This window comes from Podarcis liolepis (genome assembly GCF_965112155.1).
Source record: "Podarcis liolepis genome assembly, chromosome: 6".
Classification (NCBI taxonomy): Eukaryota; Metazoa; Chordata; class Lepidosauria; order Squamata; family Lacertidae; genus Podarcis; species Podarcis liolepis.
This window is the reverse complement of record NC_139559.1, coordinates 95,819,170-95,838,615: the sequence shown is the minus strand read 5'-3', so window position 1 is coordinate 95,838,615 and position 19,446 is coordinate 95,819,170. Positions and strand designations below refer to the sequence as shown.

Here is a 19,446-nt window from a genome sequence, read left to right as displayed (position 1 = left end):
AATATCTAACCTGTGCAAACTTGGTAGCTACATAGCTCCACCTTATTGTAGGATTTCTGAAAAGAAAAAGAAATCACAGTCATTACACCTAAATCAAGACAAGAGCTTGCTTGGCATCAACTGAAACCCAATTTGCAAGAATTTTACAAACAACTGCTAGACAGCAAATCACTTTGAGTTACTTTCCATAATAAAAGCAACTACCGTATTTTTCGCTCTATAACACGCAGTTTTTTCCTCCTGGAAAGTAAGGGGAAATGTCTGTGCGTGTTATGGAGCGAATGCCTGCAGATGGCAGGGGAATCCGCTGCAGTTGTGAGCAGTCCGTGGCTCTCTTTGAAACTGCAAAGCGGGTGTAAGCGGCTCCTGTCAGCGAGCCGAGCCGGGGAGGAGGGAGAGAAGCAGATCGGGGTTGGATCGGGGTTGGTTGCTTTAAAACAACCCCGTGCTCTATGTCCCTGCCTGCAGTTTTTTGCTGTCCGATTTTGGATCAGCCACTGTAGGGGCTGTGTGTGTGTGTGTGTGCTTGAGCTATCGTTCTCCTCCTCCTCCTTCCTGTTCACTCTCCCAGCGCCCCTGCGCTCTCCTGCGACTTTAGGATTGATACTGTGCGTGTGTGTGAGAGAGAGGGGGGGGGATCGTTCTCCTTCTCTTGCTTCCCACTCCCAGTGCCCCTGCCTCTCCTGCGACTTTAGGATACTGTGTGTGTGTGTGTGAGAAAGGGGGGGATCGTTCTCCTTCTCTTGCTTCCCACTCCCAGTGCCTCTGCCTCTCCTGCGACTTTAGGATACTGTGTGTGTGTGTGAGAGAGAGGGGGGAGGATCGTTCTCCTTCTCTTGCTTCCCACTCCCAGTGCCTCTGCCTCTCCTGCGACTTTAGGATACTGTGTGTGTGTGAGAGAGAGAGGGGGGGATCGTTCTCCTTCTCTTGCTTCCCACTCCCAGTGCCCCTGCCTCTCCTGCGACTTTAGGATACTGTGTGTGTGTGTGTGAGAGAGAGGGGGGGATCGTTCTCCTTCTCTTGCTTCCCACTCCCAGTGCCTCTGCCTCTCCTGCGACTTTAGGATACTGTGTGTGTGTGAGAGAGAGAGGGGGGAGGATCGTTCTCCTTCTCTTGCTTCCCACTCCCAGTGCCTCTGCCTCTCCTGCGACTTTAGGATACTGTGTGTGTGTGTGAGAGAGAGGGGGGGATCGTTCTCCTTCTCTTGCTTCCCACTCCCAGTGCCTCTGCCTCTCCTGCGACTTTAGGATACTGTGTGTGTGAGAGAGAGGGGGGGGATCGTTCTCCTTCTCTTGCTTCCCACTCCCAGTGCCTCTGCCTCTCCTGCGACTTTAGGATACTGTGTGTGTGTGTGAGAGAGAGGGGGGGATCGTTCTCCTTCTCTTGCTTCCCACTCCCAGTGCCTCTGCCTCTCCTGCGACTTTAGGATACTGTGTGTGTGTGAGAGGGGGGAGGATCGTTCTCCTTCTCTTGCTTCCCACTCCCAGTGCCTCTGCCTCTCCTGCGACTTTAGGATACTGTGTGTGTGAGAGAGAGGGGGGGGGATCGTTCTCCTTCTCTTGCTTCCCACTCCCAGTGCCTCTGCCTCTCCTGCGACTTTAGGATACTGTGTGTGTGAGAGAGAGGGGGGGGGGATCGTTCTCCTTCTCTTGCTTCCCACTCCCAGCGCCCCTGCCTCTCCTGTGACTTTAGGATTGATACTGTGTGTGTCTGTGTGTGAGAGAGGGATTGTTCTCCTCCTCCTGCTTCCTGTTCACTCCCCCAGCGCCCCTGCGACTTTAGGGCGACTTTAGCATGGATCCACATGGATCCTCAGGATTTTTGCATTGGGCTACGCCAAACTCACCGTCAGATCACATGTCTGTGGCCACAGCATGAACCACAAAAATCATACATCCACTGTTTTGTTTAGAATATTTTTTTCTTGTTTTCCTCCTCTAAAAACTACGTGCGTGTTATGGTCTGGTGCGTGTTATAGAGCGAAAAATACGGTAATAAGTGCAAAAGAAATAATAATAGCAGAGCTGATGTAGTCTGCAGTAAACACAATCCAATTTCTATTCCAGAACAGCAAATATTTAAAGTAAGAAAGTCTGTTTGCTAGTTATGACTTTGCTCAAATGGCCTGCTTTACTAAATGTGCAGCTGCACTATTATTTTTTTAACAGTTCATTATTTTGCATAAAGAAGGAAAGGAGTAGTTGAGGGCAATAGGATATACAGATTGGAGAATGTGGAACACAGTGGTGCCCCGCAAGACGAATGCCTCGCAAGACGGAAAACCCGCTAGACGAAAGGGTTTTCCGTTTTTGAGCAGCTTCGCAAGACGATTTCCCCTATGGGCTTGCTTTGCAAGATGAAAACATCTTGCAAGTGTTCCGATTTTTTTCGCTCCCCCCCTTTTTCTAAGCCGCTAAACCGCTAATAGCCTTTTAGCTGCTAATCCGCTAATCCTTTAATAGCCGCTAAGCCTTTAATAGCCGCTAAACCGCTAATAGCGCTAATCCGCTAATAGGGTTGTTTCGCAAGACGAAAAAACCGCTAGACGAAGAGACTCGCGGAACGGATTAATTTCGTCTTGCGAGGCACCACTGTACCATGGAAAATAGAAAGACAACCCCGTACTGTATAACACAGCAACTTCTACAAAGGAACTCTAGAACCTTATATATAAAAAACCCATCAAAACCCATGAAGTGTAGAATATCTTAAAGCCAAAATGGTCAGACTCAGCACTTGTTACTGGAACCAGAAGCAAAAAATACTAGTGTGCTCAAAAGAGATACGCACTGAACCAATGCATTTTGGATCCTACTAGGCCTGCTCTGGGAAAATTCAGAGAAACAAATGGTTGTCTTCAACTAACCTTTACTCAGAGAAGACCCACTGAAATTCAGGACCATGAGTTAAGTTAGAGACCCAGCAGTGGGTAGGGTCAGAGGCAAAAGTGGGTAGTGCAATAGATAGAGAGGCTCAGAGGCCAGTGGTGTAGCGTGGGTTGCCAGGGACCGTGCGGAGGGGTTGGGTGGGAGGGAGGGAAACACATTCAACTGCCTAATACTATCCGCACCGCCCAGGAGACATAAGAAGAGTCGTTCTATGGTCTGGAGAGGTCACTCCTGGTTCGCATGGAGAAGCTGTTTTCAATGGACCCCAGCGACAGAATGTGCAGTTATATTGAGGCTGCCCCGAGTGTTAAACTTTTGTATCCATAACCATTTTGCACTCAGGGCAACTGTGACTGTGACCCCACCATGCTACGCCACTGCAGAGGACTGCACCTGCCCCCTGGGCCTGAGGTCTCCAACCTGTGTGTTATGCCCTCTGTTATGAAGCATGCATCCAGTCCAACCTCACCATCACAATGGCTATAAGAACTGCCAAGTCACAATGGAGCAACTACATTGACATTACCGGGGATAGGCATCTCTGTAAATAAGGGTGGGAGCAAAGAGGAAATACAGGTACTGGGAAACTTTAGGAACTTGGACGGTGTCTGAAAAAGCAGAAGGGAGAGAGTCGTTTAGTACCAGATAATGCCACACACTAAAAAATAAACCCACAGGGTTCCATCCTATTTTCTATGGGTCTCAAACTGTTCATTAATGCTTGAGTTTAGCAGTAATAAATTTATACAATTTCTCAGTCCAATGAGATGATTTGTATGCCATTCTTATTCTACTTTCCCCCCCAATGAGTAAGGCAAGTCTGTGACAAGTCCCTTACCTCTAGTCCACCCCAGGTTTGACGCCCTCCCACCCCAAATAAGCCCCCTATTGTCAGAGCACTTTCCCTGTTCCACTAAACCCAGGGTTCTCTTATATCCTTTGCAAGATGTTATGCTATTCCAATAAGCATTAGAAGACTGAGAAGTTGCATGGTATTGGTAATCTTGCAAAACATGGGGAGGCCCATACACACATTCTTCTGAACTAGAACAAGTCTTTGAATTGTCTCCATGTCACAGAACCCAGCCCTCAGAACAGGAAGAAGGGAGGGTGCATTCATCACCACAGCTGTACAATTATTGTAGGAAACAGTCACTCACTTGTCTTCTGTGGCGTAAAGGAAAGTATTCGAGAAGTATTCTCCCTAATGAAAGAGTAGCCTTTCATCAGCAGGCGCACCTAAAGGAGTGGAATAACAGATAAAATGTATTTGACATCTTACAATTAAGTGAGAGATGGTCCAGCAGGATACCATGGTCAATAGCATCAAAAGCTCCTCTGCCCCTCTTTTGATGAAGGCGAGACCAAAGCAGATTCAGTCACAAGCCAGGTCTGCACCCAGAATGCAAGAAGTTGAGAGAATCTGTATCCTCCAAGAATGCTTCCAGTTGTACTGGCATTACTCTCTCCATCACTGTGCTCAAAAAGAGGGTGTTTGCAGCAAGTTATTAGTGGTTTAAACCATCAGCATATCTGAAAACAGAAGTACCTACTAGACCTTAAGAATTATGGTGAGTTTCTTTTTGCATCTGACCATTTCTAACACCCTCAGGGTCAATCTCTTGGAAAAAATGAAAACCTGTCACCGTTAATATTTCCCCAAGTCAGTCAGAAGCAAAAGTAGAATGTGTACACAAAATTACAGTTACAGATAGGTAGCCGTGTTGGTCTGCCATAGTCAAAATAAAAAAACCCCTTCCAGTAGCACCTTAAAGACCAACTAAGTTAGTTCTTGGTATGAGCTTTCGTGTGCATGCAGGTATCTGAAGAAGTGTGCATGCTACTGGAAGGGATTTTTTTATTTTGACAAAATTACAGGTTAGCTAAGGACTCAAATCCTGGCATAAAGCAGCATTTTGCTAATTCAAGCTTTGTGAAATGACCTTGAGCTACATCCAGAAGAAACTAGCTCTCCACATGAAATTCACCTGCTCAAAGACCACTATGGCAGCAGAACCCGGTGGTAAACGGTAGGCAATGACAATGTAAGTTGGAACCACTCCAAGCGCAAATATTTGGAAGATCATGAGGAGACCCCCAAAGAAAGCGGAGCGGATTGTCTTGTGGGAGGAACCATGGTAGCCCTGGGCCCACAGCAGGAAGAGCCCATAGGGCACAGTCAGGGTGGACAGGAACATGTAAAGCCAAGTGGAAGCAACGACAGAGGATTTGCCAAAAACGAAGACCAGGAGATCAAACTTCACCACCAACCTTCAAAAGAGATTCAAACAGCACAGAAAGTTAAAATCATATACTTGGGTTAAAATATATATTCCATCAGGTTAAATCAGTAACAGCTAAGGAATTCTATAATGAAAGTTGAGGTAATTTTAATCTGTTTTAGTATTCTAAGTTTTGCATGTTTTAGAGTATGGTTGTGATTTTTTCCATGATTTTCTTGTTTTATCTTTCGTAAACCGCTTTGAGGTTCCTTTTAGAATCAGGCAGTGTGTAAAACTTATGAAACGAATACTGAACTTAAGTATACACCCTAAGGTTTTATACAGCACAGAACACAGAGATACAGACAGATACAACCCCTACAGAGATCCAGGACCCCTTGGATAAGCACACGCATGTGGGAAAACTTGTAGTTATTGTGGCATAGCCTGCAGCCCTTCGGTTAGTACTGGGAGGGCTCCACATCTTCCAAGACTTTGCATGCAGATACATTTTCATTGGTTCAGGTATGAAATGACTCAAGTCCAACACTAAGACAAAACAAAAACAAACAAACCTCCAGCTGATCCCTTCAATATTTTCCTACCTTCCTTCATCAATGGAGTCTACTATGAGGGTGCTGAGAATGATCATGATGAAGAAAGCAAGGAACACATGATGTAGGGTCCGGATGTCTTTCACTTCAAATAGCTCACTGAGGAAAATAATTATAAGAAGTACATTAGAACATTTCGGGGGGTGGGGACAAACTCCAGGACTTCCAGTGATTAAACTTAAGAGCTGAAAGCAACAGGAATATGGTCAGAAGATTCGGAGGATATGGCCATGGCTTCCCTGGGCCATTTGCTTTTTCTCCTTCAAATGTAACATGCGATCAGACCTGGGAGAAGAGGCAGTGGAAGAGGATTGGAAAAAATTTAAGGACTATTTACAAAAACATTACAAGTTATATGAATGTTGAGAATTTGCTAAGTGTACGGAAAAACATGCTTCAGTATTGAGATTTGAAGACGACGGAAATTAAGTTATGACTGTGAAAAGTTTAAATTTTTAGAATTTATAATTAGATGAAAGTACAAAAACACATGAAACAAGGTATCAATTTGCTGTTTATTTTTATTCTAAAGAAAGCAGGGGATGGAAGACGTGGGGAAGTCCAGTTGACTATGACAAAAGATCTGGAAAAGTGAATTTTCTTTTATTTAATTTTTTCTTTCTTCTTGTAAAACCGCTTTTGTTGTGTTATTGACGATGAATTCTGATCTTGGAAAAAAAAGCAATAAAAAATATTATAAAAAAAAAAATGTAACATGCGATCACTCTTTCTCAGTGCAATTTCTCTGCATATGTTCTGCAAAATTCATCTGTCAACAAATATAAGACCTTCACCACTTTTTAGAGGGGGTAGTATGGAAAGAAGTGCCGCTGTACAGGAGAAAGAGATTCCCAAACTGTTTCCAACCAGCAGGCAGTGGCGGAGCTTCATGCACCAGGGGGCGGACAGCAGGTGGGGGCGTAGCTGGCGTGTGTCCTGGGGGGCGTGGCACGCATCCCAGGGGCGTGACACGCTGCCCGCAGGGGCGTGGTGCATGTCCTGGGGGCATGGCACACCGTTTGTGGGGGCGCAGCTGCGATGGCACCCCACCGGGATCGCTCTGCCTTTTAGTCAAATTACCCGTATATGGTTTACATCTTTGACTTCCAAAAGCCCACGTAGAGGCCCCAATCGCTGGTTCAATAGTATAAGCCGCAATTTTATTAAAATTAGGAGGATACGGCCTGATTCGTATTTCATCCATATTAAACCCCTACCCACCTACCCTCATATTCCCGATCATAATTTTAGCCCTATGAGGTATTGTAATAACTAGCTCAATTTGCCTACGACAAGCAGACCTAAAGGCTCTCATCGCCTACTCATCCCTAAGTCATATGGGCCTAGTAACCTCTGCTATTATTCTACAAACACCATGAGGCTTGACCGGAGCCATAACCCTAATAATTGCACATGGCCTAACTTCCTCAGCCCTCTTTGCTCTAGCAAGCACTAATTATGAGCGTGCACACCCCCAAACTTTACTTCTTGTACAAGGCCTAAAATTGCCTTCCCATTAATATCAACTTGATGATTATTCATTAACTTAACCAATACAGCCATGCCCCCCTCAATCAACCTACTTGGTGAGTTATTAATTATTACTGCCCTATTTAACTGATCATCCCCCACCACCGTCATCACCGGGGTTGAAACCCTCATTACTGCCACTTATTCCCGATACATATTCTTAATAACCCAACAAGGAGCCATTTCAAATCAATTTCGCCTTCTCCCTACAACCCATGCTCGAGAACATCTTAACCTTATCCTACATTTGCTACCCCTAGGACTTCTAATTCTAAAACCCACCCTAATTTCAGGATAAAAAAAGGTAAAGGGACCCCTGACCATTAGGTCCAGTCGTGACCGACTCTGGGGTTGCGGCGCTCATCTCGCTTTATTGGCCGAGGGAGCCGGCGTACAGCTTCCGGGTCATGTGGCCAGCATGACTAAGCCGCTTCTGGCAAACCAGAGCAGCACACGGAAATGCCTTTTACCTTCCCGCCGGAGCGGTACCTATTTATCTGCTTGCACTTGACGTACTTTCGAACTGCTAGGTTGGCAGGAGCTGGGACCGAGCAATGGGAGCTCACCCCGTCACGGGGATTCGAACCGCCGACCTTCTGATCGGCAAGCCCTAGGCTCTGTGGTTTAACCCACAGCATCACCCGCGTCCCAAATTTCAGGATTATTCACTTGTAAATATAGTTTACCAAAAACACTAGACTATGACTGAGATAGAAAGTTCTACCTTCTTGTTTACCAAGAGCTGTATAAACAATTAGAACTGCTAACTCAAATAACTAAGGATGAAATCCTTAGACCTCTTACTTCTATAGGAAAGTAGTAATCCATTGGTTTTAGGTACCAAAAATCTTGGTGAAACTCCAAGTAAAAATGCACGACCTCTTCCTACACTCAACCATGCTAACAGTCCTATTTATCCTAACACACCCTGTTCTCACAAATATAAACCCAATTCCTTTCATAATAGGATGAGGCATGCTTCACGCAAAAACCACTGTACAATTGGCATTCAAAGTCAGCCTAATCCCCTTAGCTATTTTCATAAACTATGGCACAGAAGACTCAACAACCAATTTTACATGAATTAACATTGCCGATAGAGATATTAATATCTTAGACATGTACCCCTCACATTTATCCCAATTAGTTTATTCGTTACATGATCTATCCTTGAATTCGCTAACTGATATATATCACCAGACCCCCACATATCCCGATTCTTCAAATACCTCTTAGTATTTTTACTAGCCATATTAATGCTTGTCACAGCCAATAATATATTTCAACTTTTCGTTGGTTGAGAAAGTGTGGGAATTATGATTTGCCCGCCCTGATGCTAATACAGCAGCCCTTTAGGCTATTATTTTCAACCACGTAGGAGATTTTGGACTTATATTAGCCCTTGCCTGACTTGCAACACACCTAGCAACTTGAAATATTCAAGAAATAACCATTCAAACAAAAAACCCGCCTCTCCTACCCCTCTTCGGCCTAATTCTCGCCTCCCCTGACAAATCTGCCCAATTCGGACTACACCTATGACTCCCAGCAGCAATGGAAGACCCAACACCCCTTTCAGCTCTATTGCACTCCAGCACTATGGTTGTAGCTGGCGCGTTCCTTTTAATCCGACTTCACCCAATCTTACAAAACAACAAGACAGCCTTAACTATTTGCCTCTGCCTAGGTAGTCCATTGTATACAGTCCATTGTATACAGCCAGGCACTACGTTACAGCCGCATCTGTTCCAACTCTACAGACAGAGACTCTCACCTAAGAGATCTACAGCAAACCTTCTCAGAACTAAAATACCCAGCAGATGAAGTTAGACAACAGATCAACAGAGCCAGACTGATACCCAGAGAGAACTTGCTGCAAGACAGACCCAAAAAAGAAAATAACAGAACACCTCTAGTCATCACATACAGCTCCCAAGTTAAAACAGTACAACGCATTATCAGAGATCTACAACCTCTCCTGGACAATGACAGTTCTCTTTCTCAAGCTCTGGGAGGAAGACCTTTCATTGCCTACAGACAGCCACCCAATCTTAAACAACTCCTAACCCACAATAATACCACAACCAGACTTAACACAGACACTGGCACCAGAGCCTGCAATAAACCCAGATGCCAACTTTGCTGCCACATACACCCGGACAACACCATTACTGGCCCCAACAACATCACACATACCATCTCGGGACTATTTAATTGCTCATCGTCTAACATTGTGTATGCCATCAAATGCCAACAGTGTCCTTCAGCTCTCTATATTGGACAAACAGGCCAAATCTTACGCCAAAGAATAAACGGACATAAATCTGACATCAAGAATCACAAAACAGAGAAACCAGTAGGAGAACACTTCAATCTCCCAGGACATTCTATACAAGATCTCAAAGTAGCTGTTTTACTACAAAGGAATTTCAGAAACAGACTGGAAAGAGAAGCTGCTGAATTACAACTCATTACCAAACTTAAAACAATGGAAAAACCAGGGCTGAACAAAGACATTGGATTCTTATCTCACTATACATGACTATACCATTTCTCACCTTCTCACCCCTTGCCTTTTCCTGTAAGACCTATTACAGTCGTTAGGAGTCGTCAACAGGCTCTCCCAGCTATCTGCCTATCTCCCATTCCCACCACCCTTCTGAGTAACACCCCTCCCCACCTTCTCACTATATAGAAGGATCTGGCAACTTCTGTTTCAGTGTATCTGAAGAAGTGTGCATGCACACGAAAGCTCATACCAAGAACTAACTTAGTTGGTCTTTAAGGTGCTACTGGAAGGAATTTTTTTATTTTGACCTCTGCCTAGGAACACTCACCATACTATTCACAGCCCTATGTGCCCTAACACAACACAACAACAAAAAATGATTGCTTTTTCAACCTCTAGCCAACTAGGCCTGATAATACTATTGGCCTAAACCAACCTCAACTCGCCTTCCTTCACATCTCAACCCATGCCTTCTTCAAGGCTATACTATTCTTATGCTCTGGCGCAATTATTCACAACTTAAATAACGAACAAGACATCCGAAAAATAGGGGGGCATACAAAAAATATTACCAACGACAGCTACCTGTTTAACCATCAGAAATCTTGCCCTTACAGGAACTCCCTTTTTATCGGGCTTCTATTCAAAAGATACAATTATTGAAACCATAAATAACTCCCACCTAAACGCCTGAGCCCTTATACTTTCACTTTTTGCAACAATACTAACCACAACCTACACCTTACGAATAACTTTTTACGTCCAATTAAATACACCACAAACAACAACATCCATTATAGATGAAACACCCCTGACCCTTACTAACCCCCTTATTCGTCTTGCCATTGGAAGCCTTCTAACAGGCCTAATCCTCATAGCCACTATTTTACCAACAAAACCAACTCCAACTACTATGCTAACCTCTATAAAATTATCCGCCACCATCGCCATCATGCTGCTTTATGCGGCTTTTTTGCCTCCTTCTACATCTGCCGCTTTACTTGTACTTACTACAGGTGATGATCTATTTATAGTTCATTCACTGATTTACCCCATGAAAAATTAAATATACATTATCCTATAAATAAGACATAATACATATATGTTTAATTATGCATTAAGATATATACCCCATGAATATCCTAATATATACTAGTACCTATAAACTTTACATAATACTGAAGGAAGGTGAGGACAGGTGACCCTACCTAGGCCCGAAGTCACCCCCCCCCCAATAATCACCCCAGGCCTCAAAACTGTCCAAAATTCCTTTCTGCCTTCTAAAAATCCACAGCTACAGCTTTTCTGTGGATTCTCACAAGATGCTGGTACATAGGCAAAATGTTATTCATTTATCAGTACAAGAGAGCTTCAAAAAGGCTAATGAATAGACTCTGTCAGAGCAGGCCTGAGAACTGACTTTTATCTCATTCACAGTTGCAACATCTTTGGACATGCTGAACCGCTCTCATCCCCCCTTTCCTGGGAAGGAAGCCAAGAGTCCAAAAGAGTCCCAAGACAGGGGAGCTTTCTGTTCATGCTCAGAGGAACTCATGGGCAGGACTCTGGAAGAAGGAGGAGAAAGGGGGAGGGAACTGGAAGGGGAATATATACTCTGTGCACATGACTGTGAATCCATGCATGCTTTTTGTGAGTTATCACGCTTGCTCCTTCTACCAGTTCATGGATGGTAGAAATAAAGCTTTTTCTCCGAAACTATTCCTTGAGTGTCTGTTGACTCCCATCTCCCTTTCCCGGGCGCAATATTTTTCCCACCCGAGGGCAAAGCCTCATAAGGCTACATTTCTTGGCGCATTGGCCGGGAAAAACAACATTCCCCGAGGATAAGGGACATGGGTCCAAGGAGTCCCTGCGGTGAACAGCTCGGATCAGTGTCCGCGGTTCCAGTGCACATCCTGCCAAGTTCGTGGGAGGAATTGCCACCAGTTCCTGAGTGGAGACACTGCAAGGACCGGAGAAAAAGCAACGGCCGAAAGAAGGTACCTCGAGGAAAAAGGTAAGGCTCCACAGGGATAGGTGGGAGCAAAGAGAGTTTGATCAGCTCCACCAGTAGGGCAGAAAAAGTGCCACTGGTTTTGGTTTCGCCCAGAAGGAGCAGTAAAAGGTGCTGCTGGGCCCCGGTCGAAGTCGTGATGCGCTGCCGGTTTGGTTTTTGGTAAAAAGGGGATTGGGGGAGGTGCATGGGTTTCTGAATGTGCATGTGGGGACACTCAGTGAATGTTTTGAGTGTGTGAGATGTTGGAAGCAATGTGTGGACTGTGACTGAGTGAGAGAAATGATGTTAGGAGGGCAGAGTGTCCCAGTGTCCCAGTACTATTTTATACCATACGAGTATTATTTAGGTATTATATCCTGTTTATGTGATTTAAGAACATTATATATATATCGCGCATTACTGTACAAACTCATGAATATCCACTAATCACTACCCTCCATAATCTTACATTCAGACATTACCTGAAATATTTCTCTTCGATACGGAAGTGTATTTTATACCTGGTTATTTATTGATCTAGCTTCTCACGTGAGAATCATCAACCCCTGTATGTAAGGCCCCCCTCCCTAGTTTCACATCCATAACTTGAGGTTGTGCCACTTTCTCACTTTTTCCAAGGACTCTGGTTGTTAGGTCAGGAACATCCTATTCTCCATCACCACTTTCTCACCTTTTCCAAGGACTCTGGTTAATGGATTAGTTACCCTCGTACCCTTGCTCATAGCATAACTGGTTTTCCCGGCGGCTGGTATTTTTTATTTCTCTTTCCCTTCAGACCTCATCTCAAGTGCTCCTACCGATCTGATTTCTAGCCTGTAGTTACAGTGCAATGGACTTTGCGCAAGCTCTCTACATGGTAAAGGTAAAGATAAAGGGACCCCTGACCATTGGGTCCAGTCGTGACCGACTCTGGGGTTGCGGCGCTCATCTTGCTTTACTGGCCGAGGGAGCTTCCGGGTCATGTGACCAGCAGGACTAAGCCGCTTCTGGTGAACCAGAGCAGCGCACGGAAACGCCGTTTACCTTTCCGCCAGAGTGGTACCTATTTATCTACTTGCACTTTGACGTGCTTTCGAACTGCTAGGTTGGCAGGAGCAGGGACTGAGCAACGAGAGCTCACCCCGTCGCGGGGATTCGAACTGCCGACCTTCTGATTGGCAAGTCCTAAGCTCTGTGGTTTAGATAGATAGATAGATAATATTTATTGCGGCCATAGGCCCATACAGGTAAAAACAACACATAAGTGACAGCTTGTGCCGTGGGGGAAAAGGGAAAAAAAAAAGAAAAGAAAAAGAAAAAAAACAGTCGCTAAAACACCACTATAACAATAAAATACTATAAGATGGAAAGGCATGCTACGCCTTAATTTGCTTGTAGCGCTCCTTGGCGTCGCTTTTGGGAGAGGACAGCGACCAGGAACCTAGCCACTTTCAGGGTCGTGTGGGAATCCTTGTCCTGCAAGATTTGGGCAAGGTGGAATTTTGGTGGGGTACCCTCTAGTTTCTGTATGATTGATCCCAACAAATTTGCCCGTGGCACATTGAACAAGGGGCAAGTGAACATAATGTGCTGAAGCGACTCCGGCGTCACCTTATCACATTCGCACGTGGCGGGGTCTTGGCCCTTTGAGAATCTATGTCTCAGGACATTGGAGGGGAAAACGTTGAACCTCGCTTTGGTGAAGGCCAGTCTATGGGCAACAGTCGAAAGGGAGGAGAGGTATGATGGAACGCAATAAGTTAAAGTGATACCAATGTTCTGGGGCGAACAAACACCTCCCCCCAGCATATAATTTTGCTGTAAGTCGATGTCATCCAGTCTTTGACGGATCAGTCTTTGAGCAGTGATTTGGTCTAGTTTTAGGGAATCTGAGGGAGAGATTCCATAGCTCAGGAGTTTGGCATGAATTTTACTAGTCCAAAGGCTGGAGAATTCATCTCGCCATAAGCATTGGACAAGGTAATGGTTTGGTAATCTATGCCACAATGATAACCAGTAATTGAAGACTTGCTTCCACAGGCAAGTTTCTAAGGATGCGATCTTCAATTCTAGTCGCATGGCTGCGTTGCTTACGCACAGGGGGAGCATTAGGAGCCGACGTAGGAATTGGCTTTGCAGAGTCTCAAGGGGAGCAAGGTCTGTCATCACGGCCCAGAGCTGGGCAGCATAAGCAAGCACTGCAACCACTTTTGCCTTGAACACCTTTAGGGCCGAGGGAACATGCAGAGCTCCGTCCGAGAAGAAAAATCGGAGGAGCGCATATGACAGGGTTTTGGCCTTGTTAAGTAGGTGTTGAATTTGAGCTTTCCATCCCAAGTTGTATTGAAAAATAACTCCTAAGTATTGAAATTTTAGGACTTGCTCTATTTTTGCTCCACCAAGCTTCCATTTGTATAATCTCCGGCTTCTGGAGAAAATCAGAATCTTGGACTTAGCATGGTTGATGGTTAATTGGTTGAGTTGGCAATACGTGGCAAAGATCTTCAGAGCTCTGGTTAGTCCAACACGTGTATAAGATAGAATTACCGCGTCGTCCGCATATAAAAGGAGTGGGCAGCGGTAATCCGCTAGTCTAGGCGCGTGTGTACTTGGAGATGAGTTAACTAGGGGTACTCGCATGTCGCTGATGAAAAGGTTGAATAGGCAGGGAGCCAATATACATCCTTGGCGCACTCCCTTGTTTATTGGTATCGAATTTGTGAGGTCGCCCGCAGGAGTAAGTCTCACTCTGGCAAGGGTACCTTCGTGGAGCTGACTTATGAGCCATAAGAGTCTTCTATCAATGCCCTGTTTCGCAAGTTTCTCCCAAAGAATATTTCTAGGAACGCTGTCAAAGGCTGCCTTTAGATCTAAGAAGGCAGCACAGAGGTAGCCCCGGGGAGGGGAGGAGTACTTCCGTGCCAGATGATAAAGAATTATCGCATGATCTGTTGTAGAACGTTTAGTTCTGAACCCTGCTTGTTCGTGGCCAATCTGGTTAGTCTCATCTACCCATCGCAATAATTTAGTCAGCAAAAAGCTGGCATAAATTTTCCCTATGATCGAAAGGAGGCTGATGTTACGGTAGTTTTCCGGCTCCGTTGGGGAACCTTTTTTATGAATTGGTACTATAATGGCCTCCTTCCATATTTTGGGGATGAGACCGGAAGCGTTGATTGCATCGAAGGTTTTGGCCAAGATGCCGGCCCACCATTTTGGGTGTAGTTTGATGGCTTCAGCAGGGATCAGGTCGGGCCCAGGGGCTTTGCCCGGTTTCAGCTGAGCTATTAGCTTGGCTATTTCGTCAGGATCGGTGGGAGGCCAAATAGGTAGGTGGGTAAACAGATGCATCAGATGGTCGGAGGGAGCATCTGCTTGTGAGAAGCATTTCTTCAGGAATAATTCCCATGTCGGTGCAGAGATGACTGCTCTTGGGTATTTCCTCACCCTTCTGTTAATCAAAGACCAGAATTCCCTGGATCTGTGTGGTTTTGACGCAGTAATCAAAGCCTGCCAACGATTATGTTGCCACTCACGCTTGGCGGTTTTCTGCGTGCGTTTGTAGACTTGCTTGGCTTGGGCATAACTAGCTGGCAGAGTAGATGCATCGGAGATCTTATATACATTATATATAGCACGGAGGCGCTGTCTTGCTTGTTTGCACTGCGAATTATACCAGGGGGCACCGTAAGTATACTCGTTTCGATTTAAATTTTTGGGTGGTAACCTAAAGAAGGACGAAAGGTCAGTCGTATGATGGTGGAAGCGCTTCAGCACTATGCTATGCTCGTCTGAGGCAGAGCCTATGTTGGAATGGGGCCCGAGGATTTCTTTTTGAAAGAATTCCTGGTACCTTTGAGCCTGGGTCTCCGACCATTTGATTCCTCTTACTTGGAGAGATTCGTTGGTTACCATCTGGGTCGCATGTCTATGAGCCTCCGGCTGCCAGTTCAGGGAAAGCTTAGCTACAAGGGGAAGATGATCACTAAATTGTACATTCTCGATCTTAAAAGAGGAAATACACTTAAGTAGATCCCTAGAGACCAACAGGTAATCGAGGACGCTGTTTGATTTAACGCTCAGGTGAGTGAAATCCCCTGGAATATCAGGGAGGCATGTGCCATTTAAGGGGACCAAATTCAAACGGATGGCCATTTGATAGAGGAGTACCCCAGCCTCATTTGCTCTGTGGTCTTTAGAAGTTCTCCTCATGATATGTTCCAGGTCGTAATTATCAAGGTTTGGGGTAACCCACCATTTGGCTTTGGTCAGCGAGTCCCAGTTTGCTGCTGTGCGGGCATTAAAATCGCCACCTATTATGGCCGGGGTGTTAGGGAACTTAACATAGCATGAGAGCAAATGCTCTTCTAGCGAGTCCCATTTAGAGCCCAGTTCGAGGGAAGAATCCCCAGGTGGCAAGTAAACATTTGTAACTAGGAGCGAGATCTTTTCCCCCGCAATCAGTCCGGTAAGGGCGTAGGGAGGCAAGGCCTGTACTAGAGTAAGTTTAGAGCGTAGGTTGAGGGAGATGCCTATTATTAGGCCCCCTTTAGGGCGGCCTCCTTTCAGGGAGGGGCAGGCAGGGAGTTCTAGCAGCTCAAAGCCATTTAGGACAATTTTCTCTACTTCCCACGATTCTTGGAACAGGATGATATGAAACAGGTTAATAAACTCCAAGAATTCTGGCTCATGTTTTTTTCCCTTCCAGCCCGCGATGTTCCAGCTGAGGACTGATAGGGGGGAGTTCCTGTTGTGTTCAATTCGCTGTCAATTCAGGGAGAGAAGTGAGTCCTTTGGAGGCAGAGCAGACCCCACAAAAAAGTCAGTTATTTTACTTTGCATGGCAGGCACCTGCTGGAGGTGCCTGATCTTGAAGTTGGTAGTGAGGTGTTCAGACTGGGGCGACAGAACGGGTCTCCCACTGGCTGGCCCAAGGGCGGACACTTCAGTGGGAGACTCCACAGGATTTGCTGAGACTGCCCCACCGCGAGGTCTAAAGGTCGCCGATGAAACCATTTGATTTATATGTCCGGCCGGGTCTTCAGTCCAATCCGGGTCATTTTTTGATGTAAGTGGAACACTCCCCTGACCTGATGCTAGCGAAGGTACTGGGGATGCTTGACGTACAGGTACTGTTTGTATGTCGGGTCTATGCCGCTCAGGGGAATATGAGGACTCCAGTTCCGGCATAGATGGATTGGATGGTAAGGAATTGTTTTGGTGGAAAGGACTCTGAGTTACACTCTTCGGCGGGGGACTCTTGGAGGGCGAGTCAAAATTTATCAAGAGTTGGGATGGGAGGCCAACTTGTGAGGCAGAACCTGGGTCTGCCAAGCGTCGGTGGGATTTGCCCAGAAGTGGGGGAGGCATGGGTTTAGGAGCTGGACTGAGGTATGGAAGACTTCCTACTTCCTTAAAACACGACTCCGAAAAGCTGGCAAGGTTATCCTGAAAAGTGGGCAGGACTTTTCCGTTCTTCTGGACATGTATGAGCTGGTGGTTAAGTACTTCTAGTCTATCAATTATTTCTTGTTGTTCCCTCGGTGGAAGGTCGCCAAAGGTGGCTAAAAGCTCTCTTTCCTCCGGTGGGGTCAGAGAGTTACTTGCGCCAATGGGTTCCTTTGGAGCTCGTGGGGACGTGGGGTAAGTCCAGTTTTGGTACGTATGGATATCCTCCGGAAAAGGAGGCTCAATGTCCCGGGGTGCTCCCGACCTCTCCGACAGGGTCCGCTCCGTGTCGTAACCGGCAAGTAGAAGGGGATGGATCATGCTATCCATAAAAACTCTTGTTGGGAAGATATCATACCTAGCCAAGAGTGATTTCTGCCTGATGATAGCTGAAGGGATCCTTGGAGAGTAAAACGCAAGCATCACTTTCTGTTGCCTGAGGTGCTGGTTCAAAGGTAATACTGCAATGAGATCACATTGTGTGATTTCTATGTTTAGGAGATTGCTTAGATGCTTTTTAACCCCATCCAGAGTGAGCCACCTTGCTGACCTTACCCCGATATTTAGGCAGATTTTTTTAGGTTGCAGAAATAATGCTTGCTGTTTCAGTGCAGGATTTGGTTTATATTTAGGGATCGCACTTCCTTTTTTGGTTGAGGGTAAGGTTCTCTGGCACTTCATTTCCCCCGTAACTACAGTTGGTTTAGACTTTGACCAGAGGTTATCAATTTTCTGTTCAAGGTTACATAGCTGGGAGGATAGCACATCAATCTTCTTGAATATGCAATTAAGGGTTCTGACCACAAGGTGGAGATGTTCATGTTGTTCTTGTCTTGCGCAGTCCTCAGCTCCGGCGTCCTGCACCACCCCCAGTGGGACACTCCCTCTTCCTCCGAGCTTGCCGTCCACAGTTTTAATCTGGGGTAAAAGTAATTCCTCTGGTGTTGACGTTGTTTCTGGTGACATTAGAGGGTGAAAACGGTTCTGAGTTTTCACCCTATAGCAGTGATCAGTGGGGACACTCCATTTGCCAGACACGGGGGGGTCGGTTTTTGATTGTTTGGCTCTTGGGGAGGGCAAAGCCTCGTCACAGTCCCTTAGGCGTTTGCCTTGGCCCATCGTTGTGAGTCTTTTAAAATAGCAGTGCATAAAAGGTAATAAAAGGTAGTAAAAGTAGAAATACAAGCTGATGTGGGCTGGCAGAAAACCAGTGAGTCGAAGGCTGCCGGAGGATACAGTTATCTGCTTGTTAAAGCTGATTTACGATGCAGGCTTTACAGATTATCAGCAATTTGAACTCCTGGCATGGGCTCCAACACCCTGGTGCAATCTTCAGCAAGAACTTGAAAGGCTGGGAGCCGCAACACAAATTTTGGGGAGGGTTCGAAATGAACTCCGGCAGATGCGCCTTACCTCGTCGCCATTTCTACAGCAGCATCCCAGCTCAATCCAAAACAATCCTCCTTCGTCAAACTTAATTAAAATCTGGCATCACACCAGTGGAGAGTCCAGCAATTACTAGTCTAGCAAACTGCAAAACTAAAGTAAATAACTTACTCCAGTGGTTGTAAAATCCAAATCGGGAGAAGAGGTCGGAGAGAACTGGAAGGAGGAACCTTACACGGTGGCCATCTTGCCAATGGTTTAACCCACAGCGCCACACCGCGTCCCTCTATATGGTATTATTGTCTTAATGCTTGGTAGACATATTTTTCAACAAATATAATAATGATAATGATAATGATAATGATAATGATAATGATAATGATAATGATAATGATAATGATAATGATAATAATAATATATCTAAGCAAGCCGTGGGAGATAAGGGAGACTCTGGAATGCGGACTGGAATGTGAGAGGGAGGAGGGGCAGCCCAGTGGCAGTGTTTCAGAGAGCAGACAAGCAGAAGATAGCAACACCCTAAACACCAATCTTAGCTCAGAGACAGAAGGGGAGAGGGCAGGAATAGCTAGCCCAAAGACTCGAAGGCGGGAAAAGGTCAGTGAGAGGAGGGAAAAAGAACGGAAGCGGAAGGGTTTCTTCCCCTGTTGGAAGAAGAGGAAGGGGCGGAGTTTAGACTCAGCAACTGCTAACTTGGGAGTCAGACACGGAGTGAAGGAGCTCCGGAGTGATTTATGTGTTTGAGCAATAAACACATAATTACTGCCAGTGTCTCGCTTCTGTGGGAGAGCCAAGCCATTACATCTGGCTGAGTTTCCCCAGCCACTTTCAACAA

General features: G+C 45.6%; 2 protein-coding genes across 4 annotated transcripts in view; one reads left to right on the top strand and one right to left on the bottom strand.

Moving 5' to 3' along the window:
* Nucleotides 1-19,446, top strand: part of LOC310708573 (sterol O-acyltransferase 1-like) — a 175,369-nt gene that overhangs the window by 76,164 nt on the left and 79,759 nt on the right. The gene's annotated exons all lie outside the window — the stretch shown is intronic.
* The window catches only part of LOC310708570 (sterol O-acyltransferase 1-like), a 69,199-nt gene that overhangs the window by 16,522 nt on the left and 33,231 nt on the right, over nucleotides 1-19,446 (bottom strand). For all 3 annotated transcript variants that reach the window (XR_014527088.1, XM_083507145.1, XM_083507146.1), the window contains exons 7-11: nucleotides 5,716-5,823; nucleotides 4,877-5,159; nucleotides 4,049-4,127; nucleotides 3,415-3,496; nucleotides 11-56 (exon numbers count right to left, since the gene is read on the bottom strand). Coding sequence is in view for 2 of the 3 variants with exons in the window: in XM_083507145.1 (XP_083363271.1) it covers nucleotides 11-56; nucleotides 3,415-3,496; nucleotides 4,049-4,127; nucleotides 4,877-5,159; nucleotides 5,716-5,823 (598 nt within the window). In the remaining variant the exon portion in view is untranslated. The remainder of the gene's footprint in view (nucleotides 1-10; nucleotides 57-3,414; nucleotides 3,497-4,048; nucleotides 4,128-4,876; nucleotides 5,160-5,715; nucleotides 5,824-19,446) is intronic.